Here is an 18984-nt window from a genome sequence, read left to right as displayed (position 1 = left end):
GTGAAATTAAATCAGAGGATGCATACAGTGGATACCTTCCCCTGACTATTCTCTCAGCATTGGATGGAGTCCTCCCCCCACCAAGAATTTACCCAGTTGCCTTCTGAACCCATGTAAACTTTCAGCATCCACAATTCCTGCAGCAGCTGCACAGTGTGAGTATGTGGTGAGTGAAGAATTACTCTCTCTAGTTTGTTTCTGCGCTCACTTCCTTATGCTTTCGCGCTTTATGCTTTGTATTGCTGCTTCAACTCAGCAAACTGAGCAGTATTTTCAAAAACACGCGAAGCAGCAAAATGTACGTGTGCCAATTACAAGAGCATCCCCACGCCACGGCAGCAGAGGGGCAGGGAGGCCAGCTGAGGGCACCAGCGCCTGCAAGTACCTCCAGCTCATGCCCCGGGGCTCCCAGGCATTCCCACCTCCAAACTGGAGGGCACAACTGCTTTAGCCTCTCTTAACACCAAGCAAAATCTTGAATTAGACCTCCTCAAGTCCCTCAAGCCAATACAGTTAATGCATTTGTTTTCACTTAAGATACTAAACAGTCCTGCAGATATTGAAGAGACAACTAACAGTTTGGCTGAGTACAGTGGCAAAAATAGACTCTTTTTCCCCATGAATAAGCAAAATAAGTGTTTTTGCACCCGAGGCTTAACAGACTGTATCAAGGCAAAGTTCATAAGCTAAATGACAGGACCTGGGGAAAAATACCGTGAGTTTTTGACATACAAACATTTTCATAGATGGAATAAAGACATGATATACTGCATGCCTGGGAGCAACTACTCTCTGTAGCTCACATTCATCAGTTAAGAAAAAAACATTACTCCAAATTAGTAAAGGTTTTCCTTGGCTAATTAAAAACCAATGAAGCAGCCATTTAAATAAAACACAGTGTTCATTGGGGAGGGGTTTCAAAGGAGGCAACTGTTAATAGACAAAAAGGAATTTAAAAATTTCAGTGAACCAAGTAAACAGGATATTTGACTGTAGACAAGAAGGAGTAATGAGGACAAATAGAGGAAACAAACCTGGTATGGCATTCTTCTGTTGAGCAGTTGATTTTTGAATATATTTTTTTTTAAAACAGAAAACAGAAGCAGGTGACAACTGAAGAGCAGAATAACACTGCATATATACTAAATGCTACAAGTAACATCAAGCTGCAGATATGGCAGCTGGATGGTCCCACTCGTGGGCAAGGTACCTTTTTGCTCCAGGGAACCAAGTTACAGCAGGCGCTAATGCAAGACTGAGAGATGCAGTCTAACAGACTAGACTGTTGAGCAAGACAAAAAGAAACACAGAGAATGAGTGATAAAAAGGGAAAGAAAAAAGAATGAGAAAAACACACACACAGAAGACAAATACATTTAATATACACAATGTATCCATTTCAGAACATAAGCAGAACCAGAGTTTGAAAGTGACATCTCAATATATCTTTGACATTCAGAAAACAGACCGATACTGAAGGACAGGAATAGCTCCCAAGTTGCATCACCAACAGTGGTATGTAAGAGATGAAAAAGGGGGACACTGGTCACAGTACTGAGATGTAAAATCCAGATAAACCAGTTTAATCTCCAACAAACTCAATTAGGATCAGCAGAAATACACTGCAGTGGAGCTTGGCCTGTGCTCCATTAACATAACTTGTAAGAATCAACCTAGGAGTAAAAGGGCAGTTCCAAGAACTTCATTTTATATCACAAAACATGAGAACGTTTGTGCATCAAGGTCTCCTCTCGCATCACCTGGCCATGGTTTCAGATTATGGCTCCAGTGAAGACAGCCAAGCAGAATATCTGGCTCCATCTTTTTTAAAACCAGATCAAAACAAGTAGGGAAAAATGGTTTCCTTTGTGAAATCACCATGCAGCAAAACATAGGTTTTCTGCAAGGTGGCAATTATGTCAACTTAGAAGCAAATTTCCCAACAGTAAATAGCTATCCATCCATCCACCATTATTCTGCTGTTCTCGAATTTCAACTATTAAGTACTGGATGTACAGAATTTAAATGTTGGCTTTTTTGCTTTGAATAGACAACAAAGCTACAAAGCTTTCATCTAGTGGTGAGGAGTTCACATTTTGAATCATGGGATTTTGGTGACCCCAGTTCCACACTGCTGCTGAAGAACTCTTCTGACAGCTGAAATATGACTCGCTCAAGGCGTAAGACTTACTAAAATTACTTGGCACTTTACCAGTGGGATTATAATTCAAATTCAGAGATCTGTTGTGGTAAGCGTTCATTTAAAAAAAAAAGAATAAAAATTTAGGCCATTACAAAAAAAGCAGATTAAACAAAGATACTGGTCAAAGGACACCACTAAACACTCAGTTGTACAATATGAAGGGAGAATCATGCTACCTTTTACAAGGGATTAATGCCTCTCTGAGCTGCAAATAAGAGCTGCAGGGTTAAGGTTAAGGTTCTGAGATAATCAGTAACATCCAAGACTGTCAGTTTGGCAACTATCTTTCTCCACAGCTCTGAATCATCCTTTCAGCTAAAAATATTTAAAGAAAACTATCCAATTTGAAATGGAAGTGCTATCCTATCCTTGAAGCATAATTAGTTGCATTAATTTTTTTCAGAATGCACAGAAATTGTTAGTAACACATTATGTTAACACTCCAGAAAAACCTTAACCATGATAAGGATGACCACTCTTAGTCTCCAAGAGGCCTCACCCATGCTTATATGCTTTCATTTGAATTGTTTTTATATTTTTTAAATGTTACATTAGTTTTACATGGGCAGATGGTCATATGCTGCACAGCATTGGCTAAGACTAGTTGATAGCATATATGTATGCATATATATGAAGTACATTAATAGCAACAAACAATGTGTTAATACTTTCCCCAGTGGAAATCATAATTCCACTGATTTCAGCGAGGTTTTTCAAATTATTATTATAATGCATTCCACAGTATGAATGTGCTTTACATTCTCTGCTCACTGCCAGTACATACCACACACAGCTATACAAGATGCTCTAACATTCCCTGCCAATACACAGATATAATGCAATTGCCACCTGGATGAGAGAGTGTCCGTATTCCATGACACCTTTCATTATGTGATTAAAAACCATGGAGAACAGAACTGAAAACACTGTACCCTTTGAAGCAGACCCTTTCAGAATCTACACACTTTGTATAGAGACAGAGTTATTTAGTCCATGCTACAGAGGCACATATGGTTTAGTAAGGATTCAAAGAAATTAAACTGCATTACAATCAAGGTTATCCTCCCACTCTCTGAGCAACAGTTGGTGGCAAAGTATTCAGGAATTATCTATCTTGAAAACCCCAGGAGCTCCAGCATTTCGGGTTTGGACAGCCAGGCTCCAGTTCATCTTGCTGTCCACCCCAGCAGTGATGTCGTTTCCCCCAGCACCAAAGTTAGCTTCTCTTTCAGAGCTCACAAGTAACACAGGGTAAGATAACGACAGAGGAGAAAAAATTCTTTTCTTCTTTAGAACACTAATGCAACTTACTAGTTCTGTAATTGAAGCATACATAAATTACTGTATAAATAACAATACGTCTTGAAAACTTTCTTAGGATTTTTGCTCAACTGTCCCTTCTCTTTGTTTAATTAATTTCTAGATTCTAAGCTAAGCATACACGGAGTTGAGATGTGGGCATATAAACATGAAAACCATGAAGCAAACTGAAAAGAAAGCTGATAAACCTAACTCAGTGGGCAATCTTTCATTCTTCTGGATGCCTTTATGCAAACAGTTGTGACGCATTAGGACAAAGCCTCTACCTAATGAAACAGCATAACTGCCTGTATTAGCAATTCAAAGTGTGTACATGTTGCTGTTACAGTTCCAGTACACTGATGGCTGGCTAATAGCTCTTCCTGCTATTTGAGTGTCAACACTTAACAGATTCAAAACAGCTACCCTTGCTCGGGTTTTCCCTCCAGAACATTACCAAACTCCTTCTGGCTTTCACACCTTTATTTTGCCAGTGGCAACTTTACATAAACGCATGGGTAGAACTGGGATTTTTAAGAGACTACAGAAGTCAGACGACCTAATATCACTGTAATTCAAAGGAATATGCATCTTTACGATGTTCTAAAAATCCTACCTTATTTGAACAATGTTAAGGCAGGTAATTAAACTGCACTAGGCATGTATTCTTTCCAGCACTTGGCCCCTACACCATTACCTTTTGTTCAATTTCTTCATAATCATCCTGGTAACTTCCACAGATTGCGCTGGAGGACGAGGAGAAGGTAGGGCCCTGAGAGTAGTACTGTGAGCTCCGGTAGCCATCCCGACGCAGCTTGTCACACTCTGTCAAAAGACAGAGAAAGAGGAGATTAATTCATGACAAGAGCCATTACTGTTTACACTCCGTGTACAATGGAACTGACAAAAGTACTGAATATTTTCTGAAAACGTTTACCATGTGTCGTGGTTTAACCCCAGCCAGCAACTAAGCACCACGCAGCCGCTCACTCACTCAGAACACAATTAACTCTATCCCAGCTGAAACCAGGACACCATGCATTAGCGTTGCCTGTCCCAAGTAACAGAACCCGAAGGTGCATTTCTCATATTTGCATCTGTATTTCCCCCTCCCTCACATATATCATATCCATAAGCCCACACACCATATATATACATGGCTTTTATTTAACCCAGGAGATGGCTACAGCTTTGGAAGGAAAGGGGAAATGGATTTATTTGTTTATTTATTTATTTATTTATTTATTTAAGTGAGGCCTGGCTCCGTGTCTTGACAGATGGCAGCATCTTGCAGGATGGGAGACGGAAGCGTGTGAGTAACACCGGGGGTCTCATTTGCCAGGCCGGTAGACATCCATTATGTGCCTTACACTTGAAATGATGATGTTGCTCACTACTCAAGCACCATCTGCTAAATAACTTTGGCACTGACCACTTGTCTTGTCTTCCTACCCACGGAAGAGACCATTTATTCTGATTTTGGAGAGAGGAATGCAAATCACAGGGATCTCAAAATCTCACGTCACTGCAGAGCACGTGTAGTTTAATACTGAAGAAGTTTCAAAGTTCCGAAAGAATTCAGAACAAACATGCACCCCACTCGAAACAGCCAAAATCCCAGTCAGCATCTCATCCCTCTCACCCAAGTTTTCCACAATCATCTTCCCGCCTCCTAATTGATATTCAGTGTGATTGTGCTAAAGAATAGCAGACGCCAGAGCATAAGGAAAAATTTAATGTTCAAATGCGGCAACCAAACTCATCAGCCCAGTCAAACTGTTAGCTTTACATTTCCAGAGACAGATATCTCAATCTGTTGAAAGATGAGGAAAGCAAAAAGAAAATTAAGTATTTCGTACATTTCTGTCTAAGGAACTGAAATTTCTGCACAATACACAGGCATTATCATGACACAAAGTGCTTTTATCATCACTTGCTGGAGAAATACCTTCTGTGACTGTATCATCTGTCTCCCTATCTTGATCTTTTGAATACCCCTTAAAATGGAAAACATGCAATGTTTATATTGAGGGCAAGGTTTTAGAGAGGCTTTTGCCTGACAAATGATTAAGTGGAGTTAGAATTTGCAACTCCAGCATACATTTCCTCTGTTATCCTCAGCTGCTTCTGAGACTGAGGTCTGGAGGATTCTGTGCCGATGGGTTAAGTGACCTTGAGCAACCACAGCTCTATGAGGATTTAATCAGTACAGACTCCCCTGTATCTGCACATGCACATCAAGAAGGCAAGCTTACAGTTTGACAACTAGCCATTTCCATCAGAGCCAAATGTACGTCCTCGTCTATCACGTGTTTCTGTATGGGGTCAAAAAGGGCAGTATGGCATGAGCCTGTTAGTTCTCTCTCAATTCGAGGACCAAGGACGGTGGTGGTGGGTTTTGAGATCCAGATCAATTGCTACATCTCAGGAGCAGAGGGTTTACCTGTTTCGCACATGCGAGCATGCTGACACTGCATGCATCTGGCAAACAGCTGCTGTACTTCAGGAGGGGGTGGAAAATGACTGCCAGCAACCGCAGTAAAACAAACTCCTCCACCGCCCTTCCAAATCTGGCACTGGATCCAGCCAGATCCAGCACATAACACTCACAAATGTGAGCACCCTGATGGGCTGGCTGTTTGTTGGTCTGAGCTACAAATCAACAGGATAAGCGGGCTGCGGCAGAACAAGACAGTCCAAAGACTTGCATCAACTTGTACCGTAGGTTAACACGCTAAGTTGTCAACTTTAGACACTGCAAGTTTTACCTTCAGATCAGCCGCTAATCACCACAAACAAAGATGAATACAACTTCAGGGGTATGTAAGAATGCAATTATTTTTTCCTCCCATTCTTGGGTTAATGCCCAGGGTCCTGGCTGGCCACACCTGAGACTCTCCAACACCAGGCATCGTGGCACAGCCCAAGGGCGATGGGCTCTTCCAGAGCATGATAGACACACGCTCTGATGTTAACTGCTTGACCTTATTTATTCTCCTAACGAAGGAGAGGAAGATGATGAATAGTGCACTTCATGAAGCCCAGAAGAGCTCCAAAAACTTAAGGACGCCAACACCGAAGGTCTTAAGTCCACCGCAAGTTCAAGTGAACTGACAATAAAAAACTGGCAGTTTATCAAGCTCACAACTGCCATTTGTCCACAACACAAGATCCCTGTAACATCAGAAACTATTGCAGCGACGTTGCTGAAGAAGCCAAGAGAATTGCTACAAACTGCCAGGTGAACCACACCAACGAAAAGGTGATTTGTCCTTAAGAACAGCTTTTCTATATACATTTTGCAGCACAGCAGGAAACACACACCACGGATGGCACCCGAGGCCAACAAACCTCAGCAGAGGTTTTAGGCAGATACCTTTTACTTCACACTGCAACAGCCCACAAGTGCAACACAAGCGCAACACAAGCGCAATCACTGCATCTAACTGAAGCTACTGCCACTGCCAGACCAAGGGTGGCAACTTCTGTTTAAAAACTGTTCTAGCTGGAGGCAACCCCCGCAACCTCATCACTATTATTAAAGGTGCACATGGTCTTCTGTAAGCAATCATGTTTGTGTTTTTCAGATAAAAGGGTTTTATTTATGTAAAAAATACCGATGAGGAAGCTAGAAATACTTGCTCTAGGAAAGAGTAAGTAGGAAAGCTGCTCTAGGAGAGCTCTCTTCCCTCCCGCTGAGTACGTGGGGGAACAGGCGAGCACCAGCAGCACCACGCTGAGAGCGAGGGCTCAGCCGAGCTGACTGCCATTCTGCACCAGAGTTCTGAGCCACAGGCACTGAATGCAGCGCTGCTGTGAATAACTCTACCTCTCCGTGTAAAATCATATGGCCTCTGTGACAGGCAGTCAGGCCATGCATATGAAAATACTTCCAAGGCCTCCCAGCCCAGACCTCCTCTCCATTTAATACGAGGAACTCACATGGAATTGCATCTGACCCTGAGCCAATAGCACACAGCACCAAGTCTCACACACAGAGGCGATTTACTGCTTTTCCAACAACTTGAAACAGGATTCTTACATGGTAATTTGAGCCACAAATCACCAGAGTGAACAGAAGGCACAGCACTGATACCTCAGTAATTCGTCTGACATGGTATTACCATGGAAAACCAGGATTAATGTTTACCTTGTCTGCTTAGTCAGACCTACACACTGCACTGCTCCGCAATGGAAGAAGGGCTGGGTTTGCTGGGAGGGCACAGGATGAGTTGGCTCTTTCCTCTCCTTTAACCAACTTGAGTAACATTTCATACCTGCCGAGCTTCCTACCACTAAAACTAGTCGCAGTATCTTCAAGTTTATATGAAGGAAAACGCATTGCCTTGCCAGCAGCAGAACTGGTCAGGGGGAGATGGATTCATGGTTGTTTTTCAGAAGTTTTCCATGAATTTTTTTTTTTTTTTTTTTTAATCGTAAATGATCTGTATAAGACTAGGTGCCACTTTTCATGAGGTTCTTCCTAAAACTGTTCTTCTGCCTGCCAGGGTCAGGGCACCCTGTATTGACCTGGCAGCAGGCAGAAAGGCTCCAGGGTGCTGGTTTTCAGGGCTGGATCCCATCTGAGCCTGGGCCATCTCCCCAAGGTGCAGCCCCAGCGGCAGCCCAGAGGCACAGCTTTCTGCCACCACCCTGGACCAGTCCTCCACGCCTCAGGCCTGAACTCGTAACCATCACTCCCTAAATTAGCCCTAATGAGATTACTCATATAAGTAAACACTGCCCACATGACTGTTGCAGGATCAGGCCTTAAGCTCTGTAGCCATCTACATCCACAGGTACACACTCAGACATACTCTCACAAGCATGTATTAAACAGTTTAATATTAAAAAAAAAATCCACTTTTCTGTGTTTCTAAGTAGTTATTAGTAACCAGTAAAGACACTGGTTAAAGAATTAAACTACCACAATATTTACAGGTATAAACTTAGAAAATCAGCATCAAGGTTATTCAGACATCTGAATAGCTCCGACTTGCTTAGCATAACTAGCCATCCTCCTGGATGGGTCAAGCAATGAAAGACTGAGAGACAGTGTCCCAGAAACACCTGAATTTGCCTCGTTTCCAAGAACAGCACCTGGAACTCGAGACCAATTGCTAAAACCCAAAGAGAGAATGCCAGTCAGACCAGCAGCAAGTTCCTGGAGGAGCAGAGCTGCCCAAAGCCACCGAGACAGAAACCCCCGCTGCAGAGAGAGAAAGGGGAAAGACCAGCACACGCTTCGCTTGCCTTTGCGCCATCCCCTGTTGTCTCCTCGTCAGCAAGAAGGGACAAGCGATGAGCTGACAGCTGCATCTGCATGCTTGAAAAATTATCTCAGCTAAAGTCACGGTGACTTCTTGGCAGAGCCTTTCATGTTGTAACTTGTATTTTACAGAGTGAGATTTTTTCTTTTTTTTTTTTTGTACTAGAGAGAGGCTATAACTGCAAGAGTCAGCTAAACTGTCAACTACAGAAATAAATCTGCTGACTAGTATATTAAAACACATTTATCCATTCACTGCACATATCACTGGAAAACTGCTCTACTCCCTGAGGTCTGAAATCTTTTTTTTTCTTTAATCTTCAAACATTGTAGCCAAGTCCTTCCTCTGTAAATACCCACAAACCACATTCCTCCCTAAGTCACAACTACAAACACTATCTTACAAGTAGCTTTTCAAAATGTCACCTAAAACCAGACAGACTGGAGTACAATACACATTCATCTGGTAAAAGCGAACTTTTAAAAATGACCCATTACTTTATAGGTCATGTTGCACTTTAACAATTGCAATATATACGGTATCACTGCTTTTTGTTTTATTAGAACCTTACGTTTCAAAGCTGAAAAATAACTGCCTATCATTTTAATTTACTTCATGCATATTTTGAATTTGTTTTTCCAGTTAGGCTGAGATGACCAAGACTTCGTGGGTTGGCGACAGACAGGCGTAAGTGTCAGAAGAGCTGGATTCCCCATCCGGCATTGCTGCATCTGAGCAAATCACTTCAGGTTAGATCCAGTTAAGAACATTTACAGGCAGAGACAACGGAATCTAAATTTCGCGTGTGTGCCTCCTAAATGCAGAGTCCAAGCAGGTATCTACACGCTGCCTGCAGCACGCAGGTATACAGCGAGGCACCTCAGGGTAAGTCAACCAAGGAAGAACCTGAGGTGCCTTAACTCTCGTCCTCAGCACACAAGTAACGACCAAAGCTGGGTCCAACGCTGCGGGCATCCCTCTCGCGAGGGGCAGAACGTAACAGGGATTTCAACATCTCTGCTTCTGAGGATTATGTGCTTTTTATCCAACAGTTGCTTAAAATACAGTACTGCAAGTTAAGAAAGCATTTTTCATGTAGATACGAATTTAAATTCTTTAAGGATGAGATGAGCATAGGCTAAATCTCCAAATTCCTAACAGTGTGCTCTAAATGCTATGCAAAGAGGTTGCCACCTGAAGTGTAACAGCCACAGGTAGATCTTGTGTGGGACTGGTCGCACCGGTGTGTACCGAGACATGCTCTGAGCACACCTACCAAACTGGGACCTCTTCAAGGGCACAGCTGACTCTCTGTCTACTTGCAGAGATGTAGTAAGACGTGGATAAGACCAAGGTAACTCTGGACTACACAGTTAACTGGGGAATTTCAGGGAGGTAACTTTTCAAGATAAAGAGCTTGTTGAGAATGATTATGCCTGAGACTGTAATTAAAACAGACGCCCTAGTTCAAAGGTCTCTTTGGTTAGTAAAGCTAACTAAAATTACTGCCTTTTGCTCTGTGCCTCTTTATGAGTCCCTCATTTGTAAACTGGGGATAAGAATGCACAGCTCTCTTTGTGTCGATGAAACAGGCTAATATAAAAGCAGAGCTGTACAAAGGCAATCTTGTTTTCGACAAATATCTCATGCTAAATATGACTTTAAAAAAAGCAGCTCAATTTAATTCCAATGCAGCATCTATTTTTGTCCCTGGATCTAAATATGAGGCAGACAGCTTGCCTCTACCACTTTATATTCCTCCCAAAAATTCATTCAGCTTGGATCAAAGCCCATTTCCCTTAAATGTATAAATCCCCGTATCATCTGCAGAACTTGACTATCACAGGGAGTGCTTCTATATCAAAGCTTTAAAATATGTTGTAAAGCCACAGCAATGATGCACTTGTGTAACAACTGAACTGTAACCAATGCTGACTGCAAGGCAAGTTCATGAACTTCAGCTGTGATATATCCAGTGTGCTGTTTTGTTCAGACTCCCATTTTAATGGGTCAGGAATTGCAACAGATGTAGTACCGTGGCAACCCAGCTGAAAAAACTTCTGCTCAACAGCTCAGTCTAGATGCTTTGGCTAATACCAGCCTTTGCCAATCCAGCTATCTTGCCTATTATTCCTCTCTCTTCCCCCCAAATGCAATTTTACGTCGCTATTTCTAGATCTTTATTTTTATCAGTACATACAGAAAACCATAAGACAAGCCTGGAGACAGTGAACACTGGTACCCAACAGGCTTCTTCCACAAGCAAGTGCCATATGAAGTGGCAAGTTTTTAACCCACTGGCAAAACTTAATTGTTTACTGCAAGGCCTTCTTATCTGATGACTAACGAGAAAGGTCTACTAGACTTAGATTTTAAGACTTACGTGTTCCCTCTCTGAATTAGCAGCCAAGCCCAGCCACACAGGTAGCTTTTAATATCAGATGCTGTGGGGAGTTTCCCAGAAACAAAGATGTCTTGGGCTCCACGGGATGAAGGTAACCCTAACAGAGGGCTGTGGGACTCTGCAACAGAGCAGTCTGTTGAATGGATACTGCAGAGAAATCTTACTGAAAGCAACCAAATGTATTTATGTTAGGTCTATTCTCTCCAATGCACAAGTGCTCATTGCCTCGTTGGGAAGAGTGTCCTGACATTGTAATGGGATGCCCAGCCAGGCTGGGAAGCCCGTCCTTCCAGACTGGCTTCTCCAAGCTGCTTCAGGGCTCAGCTGTACAGATGCTTGTACTAGCACAAGGATGGGGCATGAAAGTGCAACATTAAAGTGTACCAGACTTATTTTCAAGTGTCCAAATCAGATGCAAGTCTTTAAGAAGGATCCAGACTGAAAGGAGCTCTGCAATGTGAAAATACCTTCAACGGGGTTAAATCAATGCAAACACGTTGATCACTCCTTTCTTTCTTTTCTTGCAGCTTTTAAAAAACAAATACATTTAATCCCACCCTTAATTCCCCAGGTAATCTGCATGATTTAGCCATACAGAAAACCTTTTTAATGGCACCAAAATGCAACAGCCATTACAAATTATATTTGTTAACAAGCTGTCACTGGGGAGTGCTCAAAATAATTATCATCGTTTGTCTTGAGCTAATTTAAATTTCTGCAAGTGTGTTATACGACTACGTTTAGCGCTGACAAGATGTCTTAAGTTTAACAGTTTATTTGCTTCCTTTTGCATGTTTGATGCTGGCATTAAAATCATTCTCCCTGCTTTTTCTCTGGCATTTTTATGGATATTTGTTGTTTCTTAGACAACCGAACACAGCTAATATAAAAATATGAAGAGCATTTTTATTGGTTTTTCTCCTAGGACACTTAATGTTAAACTCAAAGCTATCTAAAGTGCTGCAAACAACCATGTATAACACCCCATTCTAGGAGAGGAAAGAGGAAGAAAAGCAAAAAGGGAAACAACCAAAAGTCTGATATTCCTTGTGATGGAAGTTGCTTTACCTAGCACAGATACTACACCACAGACAGTAACTGTTCAGTTTCTTCTCTCTACTAAAGGTACAGATCTGAAATGGGGTGAGGTTTGATATCTTTCAGTTAAATCTTCCTACTGATTCTGACTTGTATTATAAAACATTCAGAAAACACATTAATCTGGTTTAGGAAAAAAATAGTATAATTAGTGTTATTTTTAAAGAAATGTTCACCTTCTTTTAACCCTTTCACTAGAACTGCTTTCACTTATCATGTATATCATGCAATATAGCCACCCTGTATGTTTTTACACTCAGCACCGCACTATATAACTAAACCTAAAATAGGGAACCTAAGTGCTTCCAAGTAGCTCAATTTTCAGCACAAGAGCAGCTTTCAAACATGTGCAGTGTAGACTCCCAGTCAAATTCTGCTTAGTTTCATTTGCATATTCACTTTTTTAAATTCCTTATTGGAAAGGGCAGTTAGAGTATGGAACTTGGCCAAAACCATCAACAGATGTACTGTGAATTAATTCAGGAACAGTAAAAAGGGCAGGATACATGGGCAGAACCTCTGGTACCAACTTGACTGTTGAAATAAATAAATTGATTTCTATTTTTTGATTTTACAGCTCCAAGGCCTTTCAGGAACATATGGTCTACCCCTAGCCTTTAATGGTGTTTTACTTCATTAAGGTTTCCAGTTGGTAGGGAGCTCACATCTTGACATCTCTCTGAACCTGAACCAGATCTATTGTTAATAAAGTGGTTCCACCCTATTTTGCAGCTCTTTAATGAAACATAAGATTATTTTAAGTCCATAATCTTCTCAGCAGGATTATCGACTAGTAGGGCTGACCCTAATATTGCTCATCTGAACAGTGATCTGGCAGATGCACTGAGAAAACAAAGGCTAAACACATACCTGTCTGGAGGGTCTTGCAGCAAGACATAATAGAGGCTTTATGAGTAACTACTTAAATCCGGTTTTATTTGACAATGCTAACCAGATGTCTTCTGGAAAACAAATCAAGTGTTTCAATCACTGCTGCTTAAATACATTCCTTGAATTTGGCCAACAAAGCTAAACAGAAGCTACAGTCAGCCAAATCCAGCTCTTCTGAAGATGAGATAATAAATGAATCATCGCAGACATTGGAACAACGAGCCCTATATTACGTACATAGCTTGAATCAACACAATTACCCTGGGGGCAGGGGAGGAAGGCACGAAGTACAGGCAGTTGTGCAGGAAGTCTCCGCAGCTACAGCCTAAAAAGGAGTATGAAAGTCAGCATATGGACTGTTCCCACTATTTACTCCTACACCTTCCTCAGTAGGTATCTGACACCTCGTTAGCTGCTGGAAAGGACAGCCAGGCTGGGCAGTAACCAGCAGCGTGCGACAAGACATCGCCCCTCATCTGCAACTTTAACTGCGCAGAGAGAGCGTCCACAAGACCCTTCAGGAGCTGGCTATCGCCTGACAGCCTGACATCATTCCAGTCTGGCTGTGTTTGCCCTTTAACATTAACATGGTCATTTCATCACTTCCCTTTATGCCTGCTGTCTCTCAACTCATGGACAAGTGACAACGCACAACAGTGGAGCTTGTCCTCCCCCACTTTTTTCTTGATTTAAATCAAGTGCTCTGCGCTGCTAATTGCAGGAACTGGAAGATAACTGCCCATTGGAAATCTGGCTATATATGCCCTGCTCTGGCTTCTATCCCTGCAACTGACTTATATCCATGTTTGAGGGAGAATATAGGAGAGTTTGAAAAATGCAGAAGCAAAGAGGGTTCAGGTGCATGATAGGAAAATTTTTTTCTGTTCCTTCACTTCATCATAGTTTGCAAGAATATCTGAGGCCAGTGCGTTCCAGATTACTTTTGGCTTTCCTTTAGGACACTGGACCTACACCTGTGAACACACTGCTAACGCTGCAAACCTGTCCCGGCACAGGTAGACAGGCACACTTATGACACGCTCTAAGCAGTTAAGCAAAGCAACGCCACAACAGTGCTGTGTCTCCTCCCTGTCTTCACGCTTCATGCTTTACTGCTTGTCATTTTATAGTACAGTTAGCAAAATGAGGATTAGCCTCAGTTTAGTTTTCTTACCAAATATTTGCGTCATTGCTATATACTACTGCTACTGTATATGTGCTTCCAGCTGAAGACCACTGTACTTTATGGACTTCTTCAGACTATGGTCCTTGAAACATGACCATGCTGCAGAGCAACAAGCCAGACCTGTCAACGCACGGTGTCAGGGATGAGGGCTCTTTTATGGTGCTACCCTCTTGATGCCGGTTGAACACCCACTCAACCTCTTGGCCTCACGGACCAAAAAAGCTGTAGGAAATACTGCAGTATGTGGCACTGCCCCTTTAGCACAGATAACGGTCTGCCTTAAATGAACCAATGCCACTCTGAACAACATTAAATTCATAGCTCTGCTACTGTCCAGACCAGACTCTCAGAGCTGGTCCAGCCACTCAGTAGATACTGGCAACATGAGACTGAATAGTAAGTCAAGCAGCCCTTCAGCGTTGAAGCAGAGCACACGGTGCAAGGGGAGAGGATCGATCTGAGGATCCTGACCCCATGCAGAGCCTCAGCTCTTCCTTCTCATCTGTCATCTTCATCTCCTATTTTCACGACTCCCTAGGAGGAAACAGTGACATGGAGCACAGAGTCACACAAGACTCCTCAAGGGTCAATATTGATTTGTTTCTATCTGAACGTCTGTATGCTGGGAAACACCTTCCATAAGGTGACTGTGAAAAACACGACGAAGAGGCCACTTAAGATAGGCTCTCAGGAAAGGCCAGTTAGAGCAGTTTGGCCCTGCGGGTAAGGAAACAGGCACCTTGGATGGCACATGTCGCCCCATCTGCTCCACCAGGCACTCCAAGGTCCTGGCTCCTTCCCCAAAGAAAAGGAGATCCTGTTTTATCCAATGCAAACAAAACATTAAAAAAAACACTATCACCACGACTGCATCATTTTCTAAACATTTAAATCACATTACAATGGTACGGTGGCTGTGAAGTGCAGCTGAATTTGCTTTTCTGCTTTAGCCATCAGATTAAGCCACTGAGAGCTTTCATTTAAAATGTAGTAACGCAGCCTGGGTTAAACATATCAAGCCACTGATTTTAGTCAGTGACAACTTTAAATTTTAATATAAGTTACATAAAGCCACTTCAGTTCTCAAGAACAGATATACCGTGCACCACAAACTTTCCAGCTTCCAGGTGCTTCATTTTCTAATTCAAATTACTGGACAATACTGCTTTTTAAAACTTCAGGTGGCACCTGAGCACTTGTGTGCCTAAAGGAGGATACATAGCTTTACCTCAGTTATGAACAAATTTGAATGCAAGATCTCACCATGTATACTTGAAAGTAGCTTCATAAAGGAAAAGCACAATATTTCCCCCTGATTTCAAAAGAGTAAAAGGCCAGCTTATAGGTACGAAAAATCTAAAAAATCTCCCCATGCAACATCTACTACCATATGCTGCATCCACTTCCCCAGTGTAATAAGCAGAGGACATTTCAATATATAATATATGAAGTAAAATAATAAACTGCACAAAAAATAAATTAAAAAAATCTCTTCCTCCTCCAAACACAACACTGCTTCCTGTAAAGGTATGCAGAGCGTGCAGAGATCACCAAGCAGAATACTTGATTTTTCAAGACAGGTTAGATATCATACATTTTAATATCGCTACTCCCAACTTCTGTTCTTAAGCCAGTTTAAGAATAAGCAGTGAAAATAGCTTTTCTGGTCCTTAAGTGGTGCTTAAACGTTTATTCTAGACAACAGACAGCTTCTTATCTATTCCACTAGATTTTTTTTTAATCTAGACCTATGCTGTCAAAAATCTGCTGTTAAAATTGTACCAGAATAAATAGGTTTGACCTTGCATTGTCTTAAAAGCTAGCCAGGATTTCATCTGGTTAGTATTAGATGGGTGAAAACACCTTGACAGAAAGGAATACCTTGCTTGAATCATTTTGAAAGATTTTATACATTCAGTATCTTTACAGGTCATTTAAATGACTGTTGTGCTCTGCATGTGAATTACTATTTGTTACCTAAGTTTTACACTTAATTTTCCATTCACTGGGGGAGCAATGAATGCAGTAACAAATTAATAGTCTGCAATCAAATTGCTATGTACCAGCAATGTCAGGTCTCATAATCCAAACAAGAACAGAACTGGAAAACTGTCAAACATGTTTCAATGGTCTGAACTATAGCTACTAGAGCTACTAGCCCTCAGGACCACATCACCAGGTTCGAGGGGACCACCAGAGATTATCTCTTCCTTCCCAACCTTCTCTGCAGGTAGGATTAAATATGCACGAACGATTTCTGAGTAGTGTTTCTCTCACCTGTTCTTAAAAACCTCCAATGATTTCATGGCCCCAAAAATTTATTTTAGCACTTCAGTATCTTTACTGTGAGGAAGTTTCCCCTATTACCAAACCTAAGTATTTCTCCACTGCCATGCATGTCCACTACTTCATCTCCAACTTCCAACAACGAAAAAATTATTTTTGCTTTTGTTCTACTCCTTTCCAGTTTGTGCAAATGCTTTCTGGAGAATGGGGGATTCATCCCACTGTTTCCTGCACAGAGTACGGCACACCTTGTCATCCAACGTTGTTCATTCCCCACCACCCATGCAGCACGTCGGGTCACATACAGCTGTTCTACTGCCCCATGCTTCACCCCAACCCCTGAATTTGAAACACCAAAAAGACGTCAAAATGCAAGCTTCATCATGAGGCCAAGAAAAGCAGAATTAAAGTTCCCATGATAGCCTAACAGTGCTTCTTCTCATGAGACTACTTTTCTCCAAGGTCTTCTATCCTATAATCACACAGCATTGAATTTACTTCCTACCCATTAAAAAGCTTTAGAAAACTCCGTCTTTTCTAAAGCAGCAGGTGGAAAAGCAGTTCAGCAGTTGTCACAATTACGTCACAATTTCAACAGCCCTTTCACACGGAATGAAACTCAGCTCTGGCTACAGAACGTTTAACCCAATCTTCCAAATGTGATCAGAAGCACCGGCATCTTCCTAATTTCACAGTGCTGGTTGAAGCAGCAGCAGAGTAAAACTGATAAAACTTTACTCGGTACCTCTCTTACTACTCAGAACCCCGACCAGCAAGAATGAAATTGCTGAAAATGGTGTTAAATTCATGCTGTAGCTACTCAGGACAGCTACAGGCCACAGCAAAGAGTTATTTTAAAACTGCTCTTAGGGAATAAATATGGCCCAGGGAAGGAGCTGGAGGTAAAATAAATAAATAGCAGAGTTTTGTTGACTATGTCAGCAACTTGAGGTCTGGTGAAGGCATCACAGTTTCTTCTCTCACTTACTGCCCTGAAAGCATGAAACTGAAATTCACTTCATTGCCAAGGAGCCCTACATCATCGGCACAAGCCAGTTTATTTAACACAAATGGCTAACTGGTAAGTTGCAGTAGGACTGAATAGCTTTTGTTTTATAAAGAGTAGCAGCTCTAGAGAAAAATCCCAGCAGACTAAAATAACTTCAGATATGTAAGCTAGGGAAGCAGCATATATTACTTAGTTTCACACAAATATGTTAGATATACATTTATCAAAATAGAAGAGGAAACTGCAGTAGATAAATTTCTGATAAAACACAAGAAAATGACAGCAGTTTTTTAGCCTGTGCAGTTTTCTTTGATAATAGTCCCAAACAGAGAAGAGAAAAATAGAAGAATGAGTAGTTAAAAGTTTACAAAAAGCTAGCCACAAGCAGTATTCTTTTTAATCTAAAGCAGGCAAATATTTTTCTTTTGTGAAGAACTGGTAAGTGTGCCTGCAAGGGAACAGTAAACATTTCAAGGCTAAAGGGCTGTACAAACGTATTAATCCAGTAATAAGTATAGAGGACACACACACACTATCTGCTGAGCCAGGCATGAGCTAATAACACTGGCTGTCAAGACTCCCCTATTAAATGATAACAAAAGGCACCTAGTAAGAGATGGTGAAAATCAATTAACTGGAGAAACGGCAAGAGAAATAAAATAGGGCAGCCAAACACTTCTCTATTCAGACATACAAAATGAAGTTTTCTGCACTTCTAAAAAGCAGAAATGTCATGTTAAACAAACAAAAAATTACAATGTTCTTTTAAATCAGGTTAACTTGCAAGGTATCAAGTACCTGCAGTTCCTGCTGAAACAAAAAGGGACTTGAAATGAGTTGGCTCTTTGCAGGGTAACCCCCTTTGTTAAGTAGCCAATGTAAAGAAAAAATCTAGGTTAACCATTTCCAGAACACAGACATTAAGCTGTAATTTTAAACTTTACTTCTGGCCCAGGGACAGATGTTCTGCAGTCCTCCCCGCTAGCTGCCTGCCTCTGGCCTCATGGCTGCACTAACACAACACAACACCTTCTGTGCCAGACTGTACAGGTACACCCCCGAAGAAGGTACCAAGGGTAAAAATTGGTCCTTAAAAATATGCTGCACCCTTCTGCAAGAAAGCACTTTCACTACTGAAGGAGTCCTTGTGAGTGCCCTGTTCCCCATTTCCCTTCTCTTCCCTCAGCACCTTTTCTGACTTCTCACAAGTAGCCTCATCCCTGGAAATGACACTGTACAAGAACAAAAGAAATCATCAAATGAAACACCTCTGATGTGGTTCTTACACTGAAGTATAAATGGAGTAACTCAGGACTTACTGAAATTGAAGGTACCATT

At 41.6% G+C, this 18984-nt stretch overlaps 1 protein-coding gene across 14 annotated transcripts in view; it reads right to left on the bottom strand.

The window, feature by feature from the left end:
• NHSL1 (NHS like 1) overlaps positions 1–18984 on the bottom strand; it is a 184834-nt gene that overhangs the window by 29666 nt on the left and 136184 nt on the right. For 9 of the 14 annotated variants that reach the window (XM_069787202.1, XM_069787205.1, XM_069787195.1 and 6 more), the window contains exons 3-4: positions 4200–4327; positions 1211–1282 (exon numbers count right to left, since the gene is read on the bottom strand). In XM_069787202.1, coding sequence (XP_069643303.1) covers positions 1211–1282; positions 4200–4327 — 200 coding nt within the window. The remainder of the gene's footprint in view (positions 1–1210; positions 1283–4199; positions 4328–18984) is intronic. The other 5 variants (XM_069787196.1, XM_069787198.1, XM_069787201.1 and 2 more) reach the window with 1 other exon arrangement.

The sequence above is a fragment of the Haliaeetus albicilla genome, chromosome 7 (assembly GCF_947461875.1).
Source record: "Haliaeetus albicilla chromosome 7, bHalAlb1.1, whole genome shotgun sequence".
Classification (NCBI taxonomy): domain Eukaryota; kingdom Metazoa; phylum Chordata; class Aves; order Accipitriformes; family Accipitridae; genus Haliaeetus; species Haliaeetus albicilla.
This window is presented reverse-complemented; position numbering and strand designations above follow the sequence as displayed.